Source organism: Microtus oregoni, unplaced genomic scaffold (genome assembly GCF_018167655.1).
Source record: "Microtus oregoni isolate MIOR12 unplaced genomic scaffold, Mior012 000004F_ref0000308, whole genome shotgun sequence".
Taxonomy (NCBI): domain Eukaryota; kingdom Metazoa; phylum Chordata; class Mammalia; order Rodentia; family Cricetidae; genus Microtus; species Microtus oregoni.
This window is the reverse complement of record NW_024543063.1, coordinates 16,956,192-16,972,163: the sequence shown is the minus strand read 5'-3', so window position 1 is coordinate 16,972,163 and position 15,972 is coordinate 16,956,192. Positions and strand designations below refer to the sequence as shown.

The 15,972-nt window shown below is 44.6% G+C and overlaps 1 protein-coding gene across 2 annotated transcripts in view; it reads left to right on the top strand.

Annotated features, from left to right (window-relative positions):
* Epha4 (EPH receptor A4) overlaps nucleotides 1-15,972 on the top strand; it is a 145,736-nt gene that overhangs the window by 61,068 nt on the left and 68,696 nt on the right. For both annotated transcript variants that reach the window (XM_041649623.1, XM_041649624.1), the window contains exon 4: nucleotides 6,233-6,388. In XM_041649623.1, the coding sequence (XP_041505557.1) occupies nucleotides 6,233-6,388 (156 nt within the window). The remainder of the gene's footprint in view (nucleotides 1-6,232; nucleotides 6,389-15,972) is intronic.

Here is a 15,972-nt window from a genome sequence, read left to right as displayed (position 1 = left end):
TGAACCAGAGCTTCCTTCCTGTAATGGCTGTCAGTCTTCATCACCCTGTAGCCTCTAGAAGTAGCAGAAGATGCTAGCAACATTAGATCACACTGCTTAGATGAGAAAGCCAACCTCGTTTGTGTTTAATCCTTAAATGTTTTCTTTTTGCCTCAGTTTCCCCACCTGTAATGGGAAGAGAGTTATTGGCTAATGTTTACCGCTTTCCCAGATGTTACTCGGGCTTGCATATTTTCATAAAATCTTAGGATCCACAATTCTTTATCATACAGCCTATTTTCCTCATTTATGCTTACATTATGATATGTGAACAGTTTATTAAAAGAGTGATTTATTACACAGATCAGTAAGTGGCGTTAGTGTTTAAACTTGTAAATACACAAAATATGCTGTGTCTTGTGTGTTGTGGGCAGCAAGTGCACACCTATCAAACAAAAAGGGAAAAGTGGAGAGGCCTTTGGGCCAAGAGCCAAATACTCCATAGGGACCGGTTTGCATAAAAGGCTCATTTTCCTTAGGGGATTCCTATTGGAGCCTCATCTCTGACCCCCTGGGGGTTCTATTTGAAGGACCAATCTGTTACGTGGGAAGGTAACTTTTAACCCCCATTAGTTTGGACTGTGATCAAATTAGGTTTTGCACACAGATTAGCTACCTGAAAGCTAAACTTGAGGACATTGATCGTGCTCTTTGAGTTGGTTCTTCTGGGTGTGTTAGTAAAAGTTCTTGGGTGTAGCTGATAGAGCCCCATAACTTATAGTGCCTACTTCTGCTAGTGTCTGTCTGTGTGTGTGCAAGCCTGCAAGGCCTAACGCTACCATTTCCAGAGCAATATTTATTGTTTGCTTGCTTATTTATTTATTTATTTATTTATTTATTGTTTTTTAAAATATTTATTTATTATGTATACAATATTCTGTCTGTGTGTATGTCTGCAGGCCAGAAGAGGGCACCAGACCTCATTCCAGATGGTTGTGAGCCACCATGTGGTTGCTGGGAATTGAACTCAGGACCTTTGGAAGAGCAGGCAATGCTCTTAACCACGGAGCCATCTCTCCAGCCCCCTATTTATTGTTTTTTTGAAACAGGGTTTCTCTGTAGCTTTGAATCCTGTCCTGGAAATTAGCTCTTGTAGACCAGGCTGGCCTCGAACTCACAGAGATCCTCCAGTCTCTGCCTCCTGAGTGCTGGAATTAAAAGCATGCACCACCACCACCTGGCCCAGAGAAATATTTATTATAAAAAAGAAATATAATGGAAAAGCTGAAGAGCAAGTTTAAGGTGGCTAGTGGTCACACTGAAAAACAATCATATGTATGTATATACATGTTTTCTGTATGTTCATGTACATTTGCAAGTGTGCCTGGAGGCCAGAGGTCTATACTATCTGTGGGCATTATTTTTTGAAGCAGGTCTCTTTCTGGAGCTGTCTGATTTGGCTACACTGGCTGTTCAGGGAGCTCCAGTATGGCCTGGGATTTACAGGTGCATGACAAGCCCAATTTTCTTGTTGGAGTGTTGGGGATCCCCCTTCAGACCCTCTTGCTGATGCAGCAAGCACTTTACTCATGGAGTAGTCTGCACAGGCCCTGAAAAATATCGTAAAAGGTGAAATGCAAGGTCATGAGATTATTTATTCAAACTGTTGGTGCAGCCAATAGACAATGAAGGTGAAATTAAGAAGGTATGGGTGGCGGGGCTTGAGGTCCGGAGTGTATTTCTCTCCTCTAGCTGGCCTCTGTAGACCAGCCACATCCTCAAGTTCCCTGTAGGAAGGTGGCAGCCATGGAGGATCTTAGACCAGACAGTGGGTCACAGATGACAATATGGCTGTCAAAGGCAGCAGAGGCAGCGCAAGTTGAGTGACAGACACCTCCGCACTTCCCTACCCACCAATCAGAATTCTGCAGAAGGCCCATCCTAAGGGCCTTGAACTCTGGAGGTAGATGCTTGCATGACTTTGAAGATTATTCACAACCCTGGTTTGCTGCAGCTGCTGAGCGCTGTTAGCACTTCAAGCACATGGGTTATGATGGCAGTTAAATTAAATACTCTGCGTAAATACAATAAACGCTCAATGGATGCTTGGCATTTGTCACCCAAATAGTCTTTTCTAGTTATTTTACAAATTAGTTTAAGATGAACTGTGAGGACAGCCAGGTACTGGGAATCTTTTTATAATTCCAGAAGAAAAGTGGCCAGGGTTTTTTCTCTCTCTTTGGGTTGAACTCCGGCTTCCAACTCAAGATCACCTAGCCCTCAGCCTCTCACATGCTCTGTTCAGGGTCTTTTTCAAAGAGTGGCTCCAGCCAGCTCGTTAAATCTGATTAAAACAAAACAAAACAAAATTAACAGTGATTTTTAAACTCAAATTTGTATTAGCTGTTCTGTTTGAGACAGGGTCTCAATTGCAAAGACCAGGCTGTTAAGAGTCATAGCTCCTTCCTATTTTGTATTCCTGTGTGCTGTGAGGTGTGGACTACTAAAAGCTATCTGTTCTGCTGTCTTTAGCGAAGACTCTTACGGTGAACCTTGTTATGGTTGTAGGTAAACTGATGCAAGCAATCTCTTCTTTTCCTCCCCTTCTCTATCTCCCTTACTTTTTGTCCTTCATCTCTCCCTTTCCCCTCTCTATCTACCTTTATTTCATGTTAGCATAAAGAAGAGACCAAGGAGAAGCTCAGGGGGTTTGGACGACAAGTTGGCTATGCAGTTGTTGTGAGTTGCTCTTTCCATGGGGGACCCTGTTCTTTCAGAACACCTTCACTGGGGCAATGCAGGAGAAAGATGCTTCTCGAGGAACCATTGGATTTGCTTATGAAGTTGTTTGCCTTCAAAAATACAGTTCTCAATCAACCAAAAGAGAATGACGGGAAATAAGCGTATGTGCATTGTACCAAGTGCGTCTTTCACAGGGATTAGATTGAGAATAAAAGTGATGGCGAGCTTTTTAAGATGCTTAAGTAGGCTGGTGAATAGATGTAGGATGCACTTCCACATCTGTGGGCTAAGCTCTGAAAGGCTGAACCACACAGAGCAAAGAAATGGACCAAACCATCAATTTAGTAGGTCATTTTGAATGTAGGCAGCAAAATGGCTGCGTGTGTGAAAAGCCACTACTATATTTTCAAAGAGCCTTTCTAAGAATCCTGAAATATTAATAACATGGTCTTAATGCAGTTAAGGGTGGCAAGGGCTGCCGAGAATAGTACAATCACAATTATGTATTTTTTTTTTTTTGGCTTGTGCTTGTAAAAGCAAGAAGTTAAGAGTGGAAATAGTCAATGTGTTGAAAAGTGGCTTTCAATTTTCAAAATTGGTATAGAGCTTTGTATTTCCCAGATAAATTCACATATATTTATCCTTAGTAAGGTGTTAATGTGAGCTTTGAAGAAAAGAGAAAAACTACACGAACTCAGAAAGGCACCCCCTCCTCATTCACTGAAAGGCACCCCCTCCCCATTCACTGAAAGGCACCCCTTCCCCATTCACTGAAAGGCACCCCCTCCCCATTCACTGAAAGGCTGGTGCAATCAATGCTCAGCTTTAACAAATGAGAAGAAACACCTTCCAGTAGGAGTGTTGTGAGCTCCCGATGAATTTTGCAACTAGAATTTATCTAATTAGAATGCCACGCCCTTCCCGCCCCCTCTCAGCTCTGAATGTGGTGTGTTCACATCCTACTGCTTGGTCACTGACTAATTTCTATCAATTATCACCTTCTCCTTTCACTGTGCAACTTGAGATTTTAGGTAAAAGTGAAAGTGTGCGTGAATTAGCCGGCAATGTGCAGTGTATACTCAAAGATGTTAAAATCGTTTGTGTCTTGTTGGTAGTTATACCACCAGTTGCCTCCAGTTGCATGTGTCTTCTGTGACTCACTGAGTGACAGGGGACTCAGGGAGTTTGTGTCCATGTTTAGGGTCCTTGTTTGATGCGGGACCATGCAGTTTGATTTTTTGGCTTCTTCCCAAGGTCTGGGTTGCAGTTTTTTATGAAAACCCTCGGGCCATCTTAAACATGACCATAAGCACCTTGCAAGCTGAACCTTATCTAATTATGGGATGCCTGTGAACTTGGGAGACACATAAATCACAGTCACCAAAGCAATTTGTTTGTCTAAGGTGCTTCGGTCCAGTGAAAGACGGAAAGCAAATAAGGGAGAGGTTGATCTGGGAGCACTGTTATTGTCGGTGCTCCACAGGCCATAAAGTTTTAGCTTGTTGCGGGAGACTCCATAAACAAGTTTAGCTAATAGGAATGAAGTAACTGTGTGTGCGTGCCTTCCTGAGCACCCACCGGAGTCCCTCTCCGCTTGTCATTGTGGATGATGATAAAGAAGAAAATGCTAGCAGGCCAATCCAGAGGGTGAGGGGTGGACTTCAGTGGAGGCTTCATGGATAAACGGAGCAGCTCTCTATGGCTGCGGGTCTCTACAATAGTATTTCCACAGAAAACCCAGCATGTGTGGACGCTCAGACATCTGTTCCTTTCAGACAGGTCCCTGAATGGCCACTGTGGCTGATCTCTTGCATTTTAGGCCAGTGAAAGGCATGCAAGGGGATCCCCCATCCAGATGGGGCTTTGATAGTACTGACATGATCTGAGAACATGATAGATGAAGCCAGCATTGAGAAAAGCATGCTGGGGAAATTGTGGATAGCTCATTTTCTTTTCCATCCTCAGACGGTCGGGAATAACTTAATTATCATTGTCCTTATCTGTGACCTTAATACCTGATGGCGCTGGTCTGTTTATTTTAGGTTGGAATAGGCTTGGGGAGTAATCATGAAGAGTGGGGAGGAAGAAGAGGGGAAGGGAGCAAAGCCCTATTAATTAATTTTTATGATGAGGTTTTGCAGCATTATTGAATTTTTCCACATTACTGAAAGTGGTCCTCAGTGTCCGTGGGATGTTTGTAAAGATGAGATCATGGAAAGCGGCTCAGGTGCGTTAAAGGACTGTAGGAACCTGTGTTCTCTGTATTCACCTCTTGAGAGGTGCTCACGGCAGGGGAGAGGGTGCAGGCCAAAAATGGAGGCAGGGAAGTACAGGAGGGCCTCTCATGCTTGAGAATAAACACCACTTATTAACCTTTTTTGGTTTTTCGAGACAGGGTTTCTCTTTATAGCTTTGGAGCCTGTCCTGGAACTAGCTCTTATAGACCAGGCTAGCCTCTAACTCACAGAGATCCACCTGCTTCTGCCTCCCCAGTGCTGGGATTAAAGGCGAGCGCCACCACCGCCTGGCCTGTTAGCCAGTTTTTAAGTAAGCTACTTATCCTGTACTAGTCCGGAGTCTATCTTCAAGTCATCTTTTTGTGTTGTCCTGAAAGCGAATGGTTCATGCCTTACAAGCTCGTGTCTTTCATGAATGCCTTTGTTGGGTTTTCAATCTGATTCTCTGTAGCCACAATGAGAAAATAGCCGCCAACCAATTGTTTTGTTTTGCTTGGTAGCATTTGAACACATACATTTCCATCTGGTTGATTCAATAAAAGACACCCCCCCCCCCCAACACACACACACACACACTTATAAAATCCAAAGTAACTGACTGAAAATCCAGGTTCTGGGGAACTGTACACTTAGCGGTCAAAGATGGCCACTGGAACTTAACCAGGCCTAAGATCTTAAAAGGACAATTACCTGGTGGAAGCTGGATTCTTCCTTTCAAAGGTGCCTCTAGTGCTTTGTAAGGGGGCTACAGTAAGATTGATCAGGATAATGCCTCTAATGGCTGCTGCCTTGCAGAGAGACGCCAGTAAACTTTCATTGTACTGCACTTGATCACACTAGTTTTTAAAGCAGTGTCCTTTAGAGGCTCCTTGACACATAACCAGAATTGCCAGTGAGCCTTAAAGAGAAGCCGATGCTGTTTGTGTGGCCGAGTTGCTAGAATGCTTACCCAGTAAGGAGAAAGCTCTGGGTTTGATCCCCAGCCATCAGGAGATAGAGGCAGAAGGAGAAGACATTGAAGGCCGGCCACTCTCAGCTACATAGAAAGCTTGGCTAGGGTATACATGAGACCATGAGACCCCATCAATTCATGTTTTGGGTTATTTTGCCCTGCATTTCAAGCTGGGTAATCCCTGAGATGAACAACACCCCCCTCGCCACACACACACACACACCCCTTTTCTGCCATCCAGGGAATGCTTGCCCATTTTGCTTTGATGTTCCTGCAGCGGTTCATGTTTGTTTGTTTATTTCTTTTTCCTCCTTCCCTGTAGCTTGCAAAATTGGATATTACAAAGCTCTCTCCACGGACGCCACCTGTGCCAAGTGTCCACCCCACAGCTACTCCGTCTGGGAAGGAGCCACCTCGTGCACCTGTGACCGAGGCTTCTTTAGAGCTGACAACGACGCTGCGTCTATGCCCTGCACCCGTAAGTGCTTTGCTTGTCTCCTGTCTCCTGCGATGCCAGCAGCTTTCATTACCACCTAGCAGGGTGCTGCCAGGACTTCTCCCAGGATAACCTTGCAGGGGGCAAATTAGATAGCAAGCGCACATCCCCTTGCTATCATAGTAGGAAGCGTGCTTAGGAAAAGAAAGCCCCCCCCCCCCCCCATCTCTTTCTGGTTGCCTTCACAATGCACAGCTGCCACAGACTACTTTGTGGAGCAAAGATTGAGTGTTTAGGTTGTCTGACAGTGTAATTACAGCGGGGAATGGAATTTATAAATGGTCTTACCTATGCGTCGAGGGCTGGGGGAGACCTGACAACCACAGGAAGAAGAGGGAGCAGACCAGGATTTGGGGACGTGTTTCAGTTCTGTATGGTGTTTCAGTCCTGTATGAGGCCATTCGGAGTGCTCTGAGGTCATTGCTTGGGTTTTCGTTTTACCTCTTCCTGCTTTCGTCTCAGTTCTGTGTTCATAACACTTAGGCCAGGGCCCTAATAAATGCTGATTTCGTATGAGGCACTTAATAAAGGCTGGCCTAACGAATAGATGGTGTTGGCAAGCCCGGTGTGAAGCTGGACGGGGAAACCTCTTCTCACACTTTATTTGGACAATGTTCCCAAGGTGTTGCCACAGACCTCGCCTTGGCTGTGACCTTGAGCAAGGCAGAAATGATAGCCCCCTCCTCCATAGTTCAGTCATATTTCACACTAGTACTGTCTTTCAGCACACATCCTGGTCATGTGGCATACAGGACTTGTAGTTTAGAGTTTGTTTCTCAATTTCGGTTTACTGGCAGAGTGGCTGCTTAGCCTTTGACGTCTTAATTTTCCTCTCTGTTGAATGGCGCTAATCATAGCACGTGTTATATATCTTCATTCAGAAAAGCTCCACATTTAAAGATTTGGGGGATTCGTGTGATATTTGCATATACACAGAGTTACTGTTTGGAATGAGTCCCAAGTCTAAATACGTGTTATCCTCATAGCTTGATGGTAACTTTATATGCAGTGTTTCTCTGTTTTCACAGAAGTCTCTCACATGAGGTCAGCTGTGGAATTTGTCCCCTTATCACGTCTCTCTCCTAAAAAGGCCCCAGGTTCTAGAGCACTTTGGAATTTGTGGGTTAGAAACGCTGCCTCTCTGTCTCCCTCAGGTCTGTTGTTATTAGATATTCTCATATTGGTGTGTGTCAGTCATGTGTAAAAACAATTTTACTCCTTAGGTTTTACTATTATTATTATGACTGTTATTATTTTGATTTTTTTTTAACTGCTGTAAATTACAGATGGACCAGACTGGGCTGGCATCACTGAATATAGATGCCACTCCTGGCTTTTGATCCACCAAAAACTTCAGGGAGTTTATTCTGTAGCATGATCAGAAACCACCCTTAGTAGGAGAAAAGAGAGAGGTTTCAGGTCCACCCCTCTCAGTGAACTTTTATGACATAAAGGACTCTCTCTGTTTCTGGAAAAAGACATCATGACTGTAGGCAGACACTTGTCTCCTGCCAACCAGTTCCCAAATAACCAACCCAGAGATGTATATTAATTATAAATGTTTCAATGGTGGCTCAGGTTTCTTACTGGCTAGCTCTACATATAACTTAACCCATTTCTAATAATTTGTATGTTGCCACATGCCCCATGGCTTACTGGCATCTTACTCTTCTGAAGGCTGCTGGTGTCTCCAACTCTGTCTCTTTGCTTGGATCTCTAACCTAGCTATAATTTGCCCTGCCACAGGCCAAAGACTCTTCTTTATTAACCAATAATAATAAAACATCTTTACAGTCTACAGGGGGGCATCCCACATCATATGACCACAACAGCTCTTATAAAGGAAAACATTTAATTTTGGAGTGGAGGCTCCCTTATAGGTTCAGAGGTTTAGTCCATTACCATAATAGTGGGAAGCAAGGCAGCAGGCAGGCAGACGTGGTGCTAGAGAAGGGGCTGAGAGTTCTTACATCTTGACTCTCAGGCAACAGGAAGTGATCTGTCTCACTGGGCATGGCATGAACATATATGAGACCTCAAAGCCAGCCCCCACAGTGACGTACTTCCTCCAACAAGGCCACATCTCCCTGTGGCCTCCCTTTAAGGACCATTTTCTTTCAGATCACCACAAGGGCCGACTGTTGGAGTGATGGGAGCACTAGACCCAGGTGATGTGCCCAGCACATCCAACTTTCCCACATACTCACAATGTAGAGACAGTTAATTAAGGTAGGGCTTCTTGGTTCTAAACCAGGTAGCTGCTAGCACCGAGACGCCCCTGACCAGCACAAAGATGGAGCTGCACAAACTGAAAACTTACAGTATGACCTCCTGGAAGGTTCTAGTACCTGGTTTCCGAGATCCAGCATTAAACTTGCAGGATTAAGGAGTGCAAAGGGAAACTTTACAGCTTCCATAACAGCTAGGATCTTTCTTTTACCACCCTCTTTTTTTTTTTTTTTTTAATGACTTCCTAGACTAAGTTCTTTCCCTGTCTGGTTCCCCCGTCCCCCAACACACACTCTTTTCTTATTTTATTTTTTTAACCTGATCGAATCCTGAGTTTTTCAGTATTTTTCTTCTATGTTAAGCTCTTAAGAATGAGTTCCCTGCCCCCCCCCCCCCCCATCTCCGCTCACTTCCAAACAACAACTTAAGTGCTGGGAACTGGGGGCACAAGAGCAAGATGAAGAGGAAGTATTTTGGGCTGATGTTTACATAATGGCCCTTTATTTGTATGAGGGACCCCACCTACTCGCCACACAGAGACTCTTGCCTTCTGGGTAAGGTTTGCCTGGGTTGTGAATGTCAGGAAACAGTATGGGTGCTTTTTCTTCTCCTGATTCTGATGTGTTATCTAGCTTTCTAGAAGCCATGTGCCAGTGTAGTGAGTGCTAGTTGGTGCTTGGGAGTGTAGCCCACCTCCAGAGATTGCCATGTGTGTGCTAAATTGGGCTATTTGCCATAGGCATCACACCTATGTGAAATTTTATATTTTGGGAGAAATAAATTGTCAGCTTTATTCTGAATAAGCCAATGAAAAACAAACTGGTTTTTAAACTCATGAATTGAAACCCAAATTTTAAAAGTTTGATATGACTTTCCTGTTTTTCTCCCCCCTGAGTCGGTGTTCTCCAAGATTAACAAGCAGGGAGCAAGGGTGGTGGGAATTTTGAGTTGTGAGGAAAGGTTGGGAGGGGTTCCTTTCTTCGCACCTTGAATTCCTCCCTCTCCTCTGTGCTCTGAGGTCTCCTGCTTGGTGCTTGTGGCCATCACTGTATCCTGCGCATTCTCCCAGGGCTTCTATGACATGTTCACAGACTTCGCAGCCAGCTAGAACTCCCTCACACCAAGTTTGTGACTAAGAGTGTTTAATGTCTCCAAGTCCTTTCTCTGTGAAGTAGATTCTCACTATCTACGCCTATGGCTGCTTTTAAAAGTAATTAAGACAATATTTGTGAAAGCCTGACACATGGTGGGAACCTGAGAAATCTTTGTCCTTTTTTTAAATCTTTATTTGGTCACATAAGTCCTTGGCCAACCCCCTGTCAGGAGGGAGCACTACCCTTCACGAATGCCAGTGATTTGTGCCCTGACAACACAATTACACCCCAGGTAGGTCTGAAGAATCTGACTTTAATCCTGTTGTACAGCGAAGATGAACATCACATCTTTATAGAGTTAATTTTTTTTTAAACTTTACTTATTATATAAACCTTGGGAGCCCTCCTTCAAGAGAGGGACCCTCGGGTGGGGGGGGGGTTCTGTATTATTAGATGAGACATTCTGTTGAAAGCGGAGTGACAACTTGTTGTTTGATCTGTAGTCAGTAGGAGCATGGAAAGTCATGAGCTCTCAGCTTTCCATTCAGTTGCTCATTTGTGTCCTCCACATTGCTAGGGCCGAGCAGCCACATGGGGCTGCTCCAGTCACTGTTAGATACCAGCATGGACATAGATGTCTCTCACTTTGCAGAAGGTTCCAGTCTACAGCCATTGGGTAGATGCTTCCGTAGAAGAAACCATAGGAGTTCCTCCAAGAAGCCCTTGTTCAGATAACCCACAGGACAAATCCTCCCCATTCCTAGCTTTATCGGATTCTCTTGACGAGATGTGGGGATGGAAGGGAACATAAACATCAGGGGACCCTTTCAAACGAATTCCAGCCCCTAATCAGTTCTTCCCAGTTGGTTAAGCCAGGTGACAAACCCAATTCCCCTGTGCTGACAGCCATGATAATCAGGCACCTTCTTTGTTCATTATGCTGTCTTTAACCCCCAGCATTCTTATGCAGCCCCGCATTTAGTGATCGCTCACTGTGACGGCACACTAATGAAGAAATAAAACACACTCTCCGAGAGGCATTCTTCTAGCCAAAGTGAGACTCTGCTCCAGTGGCTTGTAAAATCAGGTTTTTGTTCACCTGGGGGACGATTAGACCAGGTAAAGACAAGTCGCACCAACTAATTCAGAAGAAGACACCTAGAAGTTTGTACTGTCACCGCCACTGGGGAAAATGAGGAAAATTAATAGGAATACACTTTGGTTTTGGAGGACTTTTGAGGGAATCTCTGGTTACCCTAAAGTGAGTAGATATGGTTCAGACAGACTGAGATGTAACAATCTGAATATTTAAGATGTATCTCATACCTGTTTCAAAGAAGGGAGCCTAGTGCTAAAGGTTGATACTAGTATTTATTATTATTATTATTTCTCCTCTTTCCCACTTCTGGGGATTGAACCCTGGGCCATGCCTATGCTAAACGAGAGCTCTGCAGTTTAGCCAGCCAGTCAGCTCTTTTCAGAAATAGGATTTTCTTAAATTATGTGGACTAGCCTCAGACTCATGATCCCTTTACTTGGTACCCCCAGCTTCAATAATTCAAGATCATAGGGGAATTGCCACCATAGCCAGCCATAGCAGTGTCTACTCTACACATGCATGGAAGACATGAGAGCCACTTAGGCGTTGGCTGCACAGGCGACAGGCCTGGAATTCTGCATTTCTGACAAGTTCACAGGTGCCCCAAGGTCACCTGGTGGGTGCACCAGTGATCCCTGGGGTCTGAGTTCTCTGAAGGGTAGGAGCTCAGGGATTCTCTTTCATGTCTGCGGTTTTCAGCTTGTGGGAACTGGGAGGGTGCTTCGAGGATCCAGAATATTTGCCCTGAATGGAAATCAATTCGTTCATTTGTCTCTTTCTGGAAAAAAAAAAAACAAACAAACAAACAAAAAAAAAAAAACACCCAACCCGGCTGGAGGCCTTACAACCACTGGAGGCCTCACTCTATGCATGGTTTTGGCTTTGATTTTTGTGGTCCTTTCAAATTCCCTGGAAATTGATGTCAGAGAGTGGAAATGTTAAATATTTCTTGCACATTCCCTCACAGGTCCGCCCCATCAGAGGAGAAAGGCACTGTGGTTTACTATATATATATATATATATATATATATATATATATATATATATATATATATATATATGAGGCCCAGGGTCGCCCAGGCTGGCCTTGAACGCTCTTTGCCTGAGGATGACCTTGAATTCTTTCTTGATCCTCTACCTCCCACTTGCTGAGATGATAGCATGCCATGCCCTGGAATAGCTAATTTATTATTATTATTAATAATAAAAGGCACGTCTTATAACTAAGCTACCTAGTAACCTCTTCTCCCCTTGAATTTCCCTTTCCCTTCTGGAATGCAGTCTGGCTTTCTTCAATGCTGGGAAGGCTCCCGTGCAAGAACAGGAAGTCCTGTATGACCTTAGTGCTTAGCTGGTGTTCAGAGATTGTAGCGAGGCACTGAGCCAATATTATGTTTAAGGTAACTGCAACTTCTGATACATTTCAAAATATGTGAGCAACTACCTTACAGAGGGAGTCGTTCGTTTTGGGTACCCCCCCGCCATAAGCCCAACAACTGTTATTTTGCTACTTTGCTTAGCCCTGTTTGAAGAGTCCGTTTCTGTGGCCTTTGGTTGAAAATTCATTCTTGTGCTTCTGCTGTGTGCGCCACTTGTTTGGTAAAATTTATCAGTGTCGGAGTTCATGGGATTCTGCAGATGAGAGACTAGACTTTCCATTGCCAACCTGAAGGGCTTCTCTGTTTCCATCCCTGAGTAAATGGCCTTCAGTATCTCCATCAGCTGTCCAAACAGACTGATTGACTAATACTTCTTGTCTTAAATATTCCCAGCATCGCAGCTTTTAAGACAATTTACACTGGAAAAGTTCAAGACTAAATGAGCAGAAATTTATCTAGATCTAGGCTGAAGGGTCCTGATTTGAGGAAGCTTTCTGAAGGTTGAGGGTATCAAGAACTTGAACCCGGGAGGCAGAGGCAGGCGGATCTCTGTGAGTTCGAGACCAGCCTGGTCTACAAGAGCTAGTTCCAGGACAGGCTCCAAAACCACAGAGAAACCCTGTCTCGAAAAACCAAAAAAAAAAAAAAAAAAAAAAAAAAAGAACTTGAACCGACCAAGCAAGCTCCAAGCATGGGATGAATGGTACCGGCTTGTCTTCCTGCTCCCCTCCTCTAATTGAATTTAGCATGCTGCTGTATTTCCTCGAGAAAGTGTATTGTTTTAGAAACCACCATTTCAGTTCTATTACTCAGAGCCCTCCCGTCTAATGCTGGCTGGCAGTTATCAACATAATGAAGCATAATGAAATGACGAGCAATCTTCAGTGGAAACCCAGCGTTGGTCCCACTGGTGCCCTGTGACTGTGTGGTTAAAATCTGAATGCAAATTAAAATAACACCGTCCTTACTCGCTTCCAAGGTCAGAAGAAAACCTTTTTTTTTTTCCTTCTTTTTTTTTTTCTGAAAAGTGGTCTATTTTGGACAATGTTATCAATCTTCAAACAAGCTCTTGAAGGTGCCCCCAGATGCTCAGTTCAATTATTCCCCCATTCCGAAAGATTTATATATTTAGCAGTCTGGCTTAGGGATTTGGGGAGGTGTGTCTAGAATAAGGCTTTGATGTCTACACCGTAGGATAAAAGGCATCCTTCAGTTTCAAGTTTAGTACCCCCCCCCATCTGTATTTCTTTTTACTTTGGAGCAGCAAATAGCTAATATTGTAATGAGGGGGAGCGGCCACTGTGTGGTGAAAATGGGCCACAGCCAGTTTGCTGAAAGTGAGGACAAAATCCCCAACTGTGAATGGCAGTTTCAGGAGGCCCATTGGATAATCTTTAACTTTTTCTGTAGCCGGTGCAATCAATCCCTTTTGTATGAAAACTCTTGAATTTTAAGATTTCCAGGGGAATTTCTTCATCTCATATATCAAACTCATAGTATAGTAATATAAGTTGTTGATCAGATGGATATCCAATGGAAACACTCCCCGCCATGACGGTTGCGTTTTAGTTCAGAATGTATCCTCCCACTGCTTTTCCTCACTCTGGCAATCGTGGCAAAGCAGCAATGTGATGATCCAGATACAGCTGTCATCCTGTTCCGTTTGTAGGCCACTTGCTCTAAAGCCCAAGGTCCTTGTTTCTTCCCCAGTAGCTGCCACTTGGCACTGTGAAGACGGAGCAAGTGGAGGGTTCTTCCATGAGGACAATTAGAGTTGAGGTAGTTGAGAGGGAGGCACGGGAAAGATGGCTCAGTGGCTAAGGCACTTGCCACTCAAGCTCTGAGGACCTGCGTTCCTTCCTTGAACCATATTTAAAAAGCCAGGGGTATGCCAGGCTGTGGTGGCGCATGCCTTGAATCCCAGCACTCGGGAGTCAGAGGCAGGCGGATCTCTGTGAGTTCGAGGCCAGCCTGGTCTACAGAGCTATTTTCAGGACAGGCTCCAAAGCTACAGAGAAACCCTGTCTCAAAAAAAAAAAAAAAGAAAAGAAAAGAAAAGAAAAGAAAAGAAAAGAAAAATCCAGGGGCGACGGCAGTGCATTTTGGAGGAGCTGAGAAAGGCTTATTAATCTGTTCACCCGCCAAGCTGTCCAGCCTAGCCTCATCTGCGAGCCTTAGGCCACCCTTCAAATCAGGGTGCCTAACCGTCAAGGAGCTCTGCCTAAGGTTGACCTGACCTCCGCACAAGGACTGAATGATTGTGCGCTGACTAGCTATTTGAAGACTTTGAAACTGTCAGGCACTTTCATAAAGATCGCTTACCACCGCATCGCCTCTTCCTCTCTGACCTACTTTTCCATTGCGCAGGAATAAGCAATGTACTGCATACTCCAGGAGGAAATGCCTAGGTGTGAGGAACGTTCATCTTTGCTCCTGCGAAAGGCTTGGCTAATCTGCCATTGCCATTTAGCCAGGTTATTACAGTTTTTCTACCACCATGAATAATTAGGAGTGGCTTGCCATCAAGCAAGCCCCATCATTTCTGGATGCCATCCCTGACACTCCCCACCGAAGCTTCTTTGAAACGGGGTCAATTATGCATTTTTCTGAGCTCCCCTGGGGTGAGAACCAAGGATCTTCTTTGCTACCAGCTGTGTGATTTTTCTCTTAGCCTGGATGGCTCCGCCCGCTACCTAGGGCCCTGGAAAGAGGAGCTGAGGACAGAGTTCCCTCTAGGAGATTTAACAGCTCCGCTTGCCCCCGCCTGTGATCTTCTGCAAGGGAAGGGGCCTTTACCGGAAGCTCCTAAGTACCCTGTGGTGTAGAGGTGGACACCACACAGAGGAGAGTGGTGAAGCCTAGAGCACTGGCAGAAAAGTAATGCCAGCTAGCCATCTTCTTGAAGGGCGGTGGACTTAGAGAAATTGAACTCTGGGGTAAGCTGAGAGAATTAGAAGTGTTCCGATTTGTTCCAAAAGGGAATTCATAGCTAAGCGTCACTGTTTTCTGTCTCTTTGAGATACTGAGGGGATCTGAATCTCTGATAAAGCTAGAACCAGCTTGTTCTGTTAATTTGGTTGAATTGCTTAGCTTGCCTGCCTCCCTTCCTTCCTCCTTCCTTCCTTCTTTCGTTCTCTCTCTCTCTCTCTCTCTCTCTCTCTCTCTCTCTCTCTGTAGGTCAAAAGTCAGCATGGGTATCTTCTGTCATTCTGCATGTTACTCTTTGCCACAAGGCGTCACTAAACCTAGAGTTCAGCATTCCGGCAGGGCCGGATGACCAGCAAGACACTAGGTGACCCACTTTTTCTACCCACAGCACTGCTGTTACAGACAGCTATCTCCACATCAGGCTTTTGTGTGGGTGCCGAGGCTCCAAACTCAGGGCCCCACACTTACACAGCAAGCACATTGCCACCTGAGCCATCTCCCCAACCTGCTTAGCTTCTGTTCATACCGATTTTTCGTTATCAGACTGTCCTGAAGCCTTTCTTAAAATATTTTATTGGGGCGTTAGGTTTAAGATAAAGTATGGAAAGATGTTGTAAGAAACATACACCCATGCACAGCTCAGCTAATTCCTGAAGGAAATGGCAGTCAGACTTTCCTTGGTCCTGTCTGTTTCCAACACTCGTGTATACCTGAGAATCTACAAAAGTGCTTCAACTATATACTCTAGTCATCTCATATAACAAAACAAAATATTTAGCCAATATTCCCGGAGAGGAGAAGGGCCAAATAGAAACAAGAGAAAGGCCTTGGCGGAAT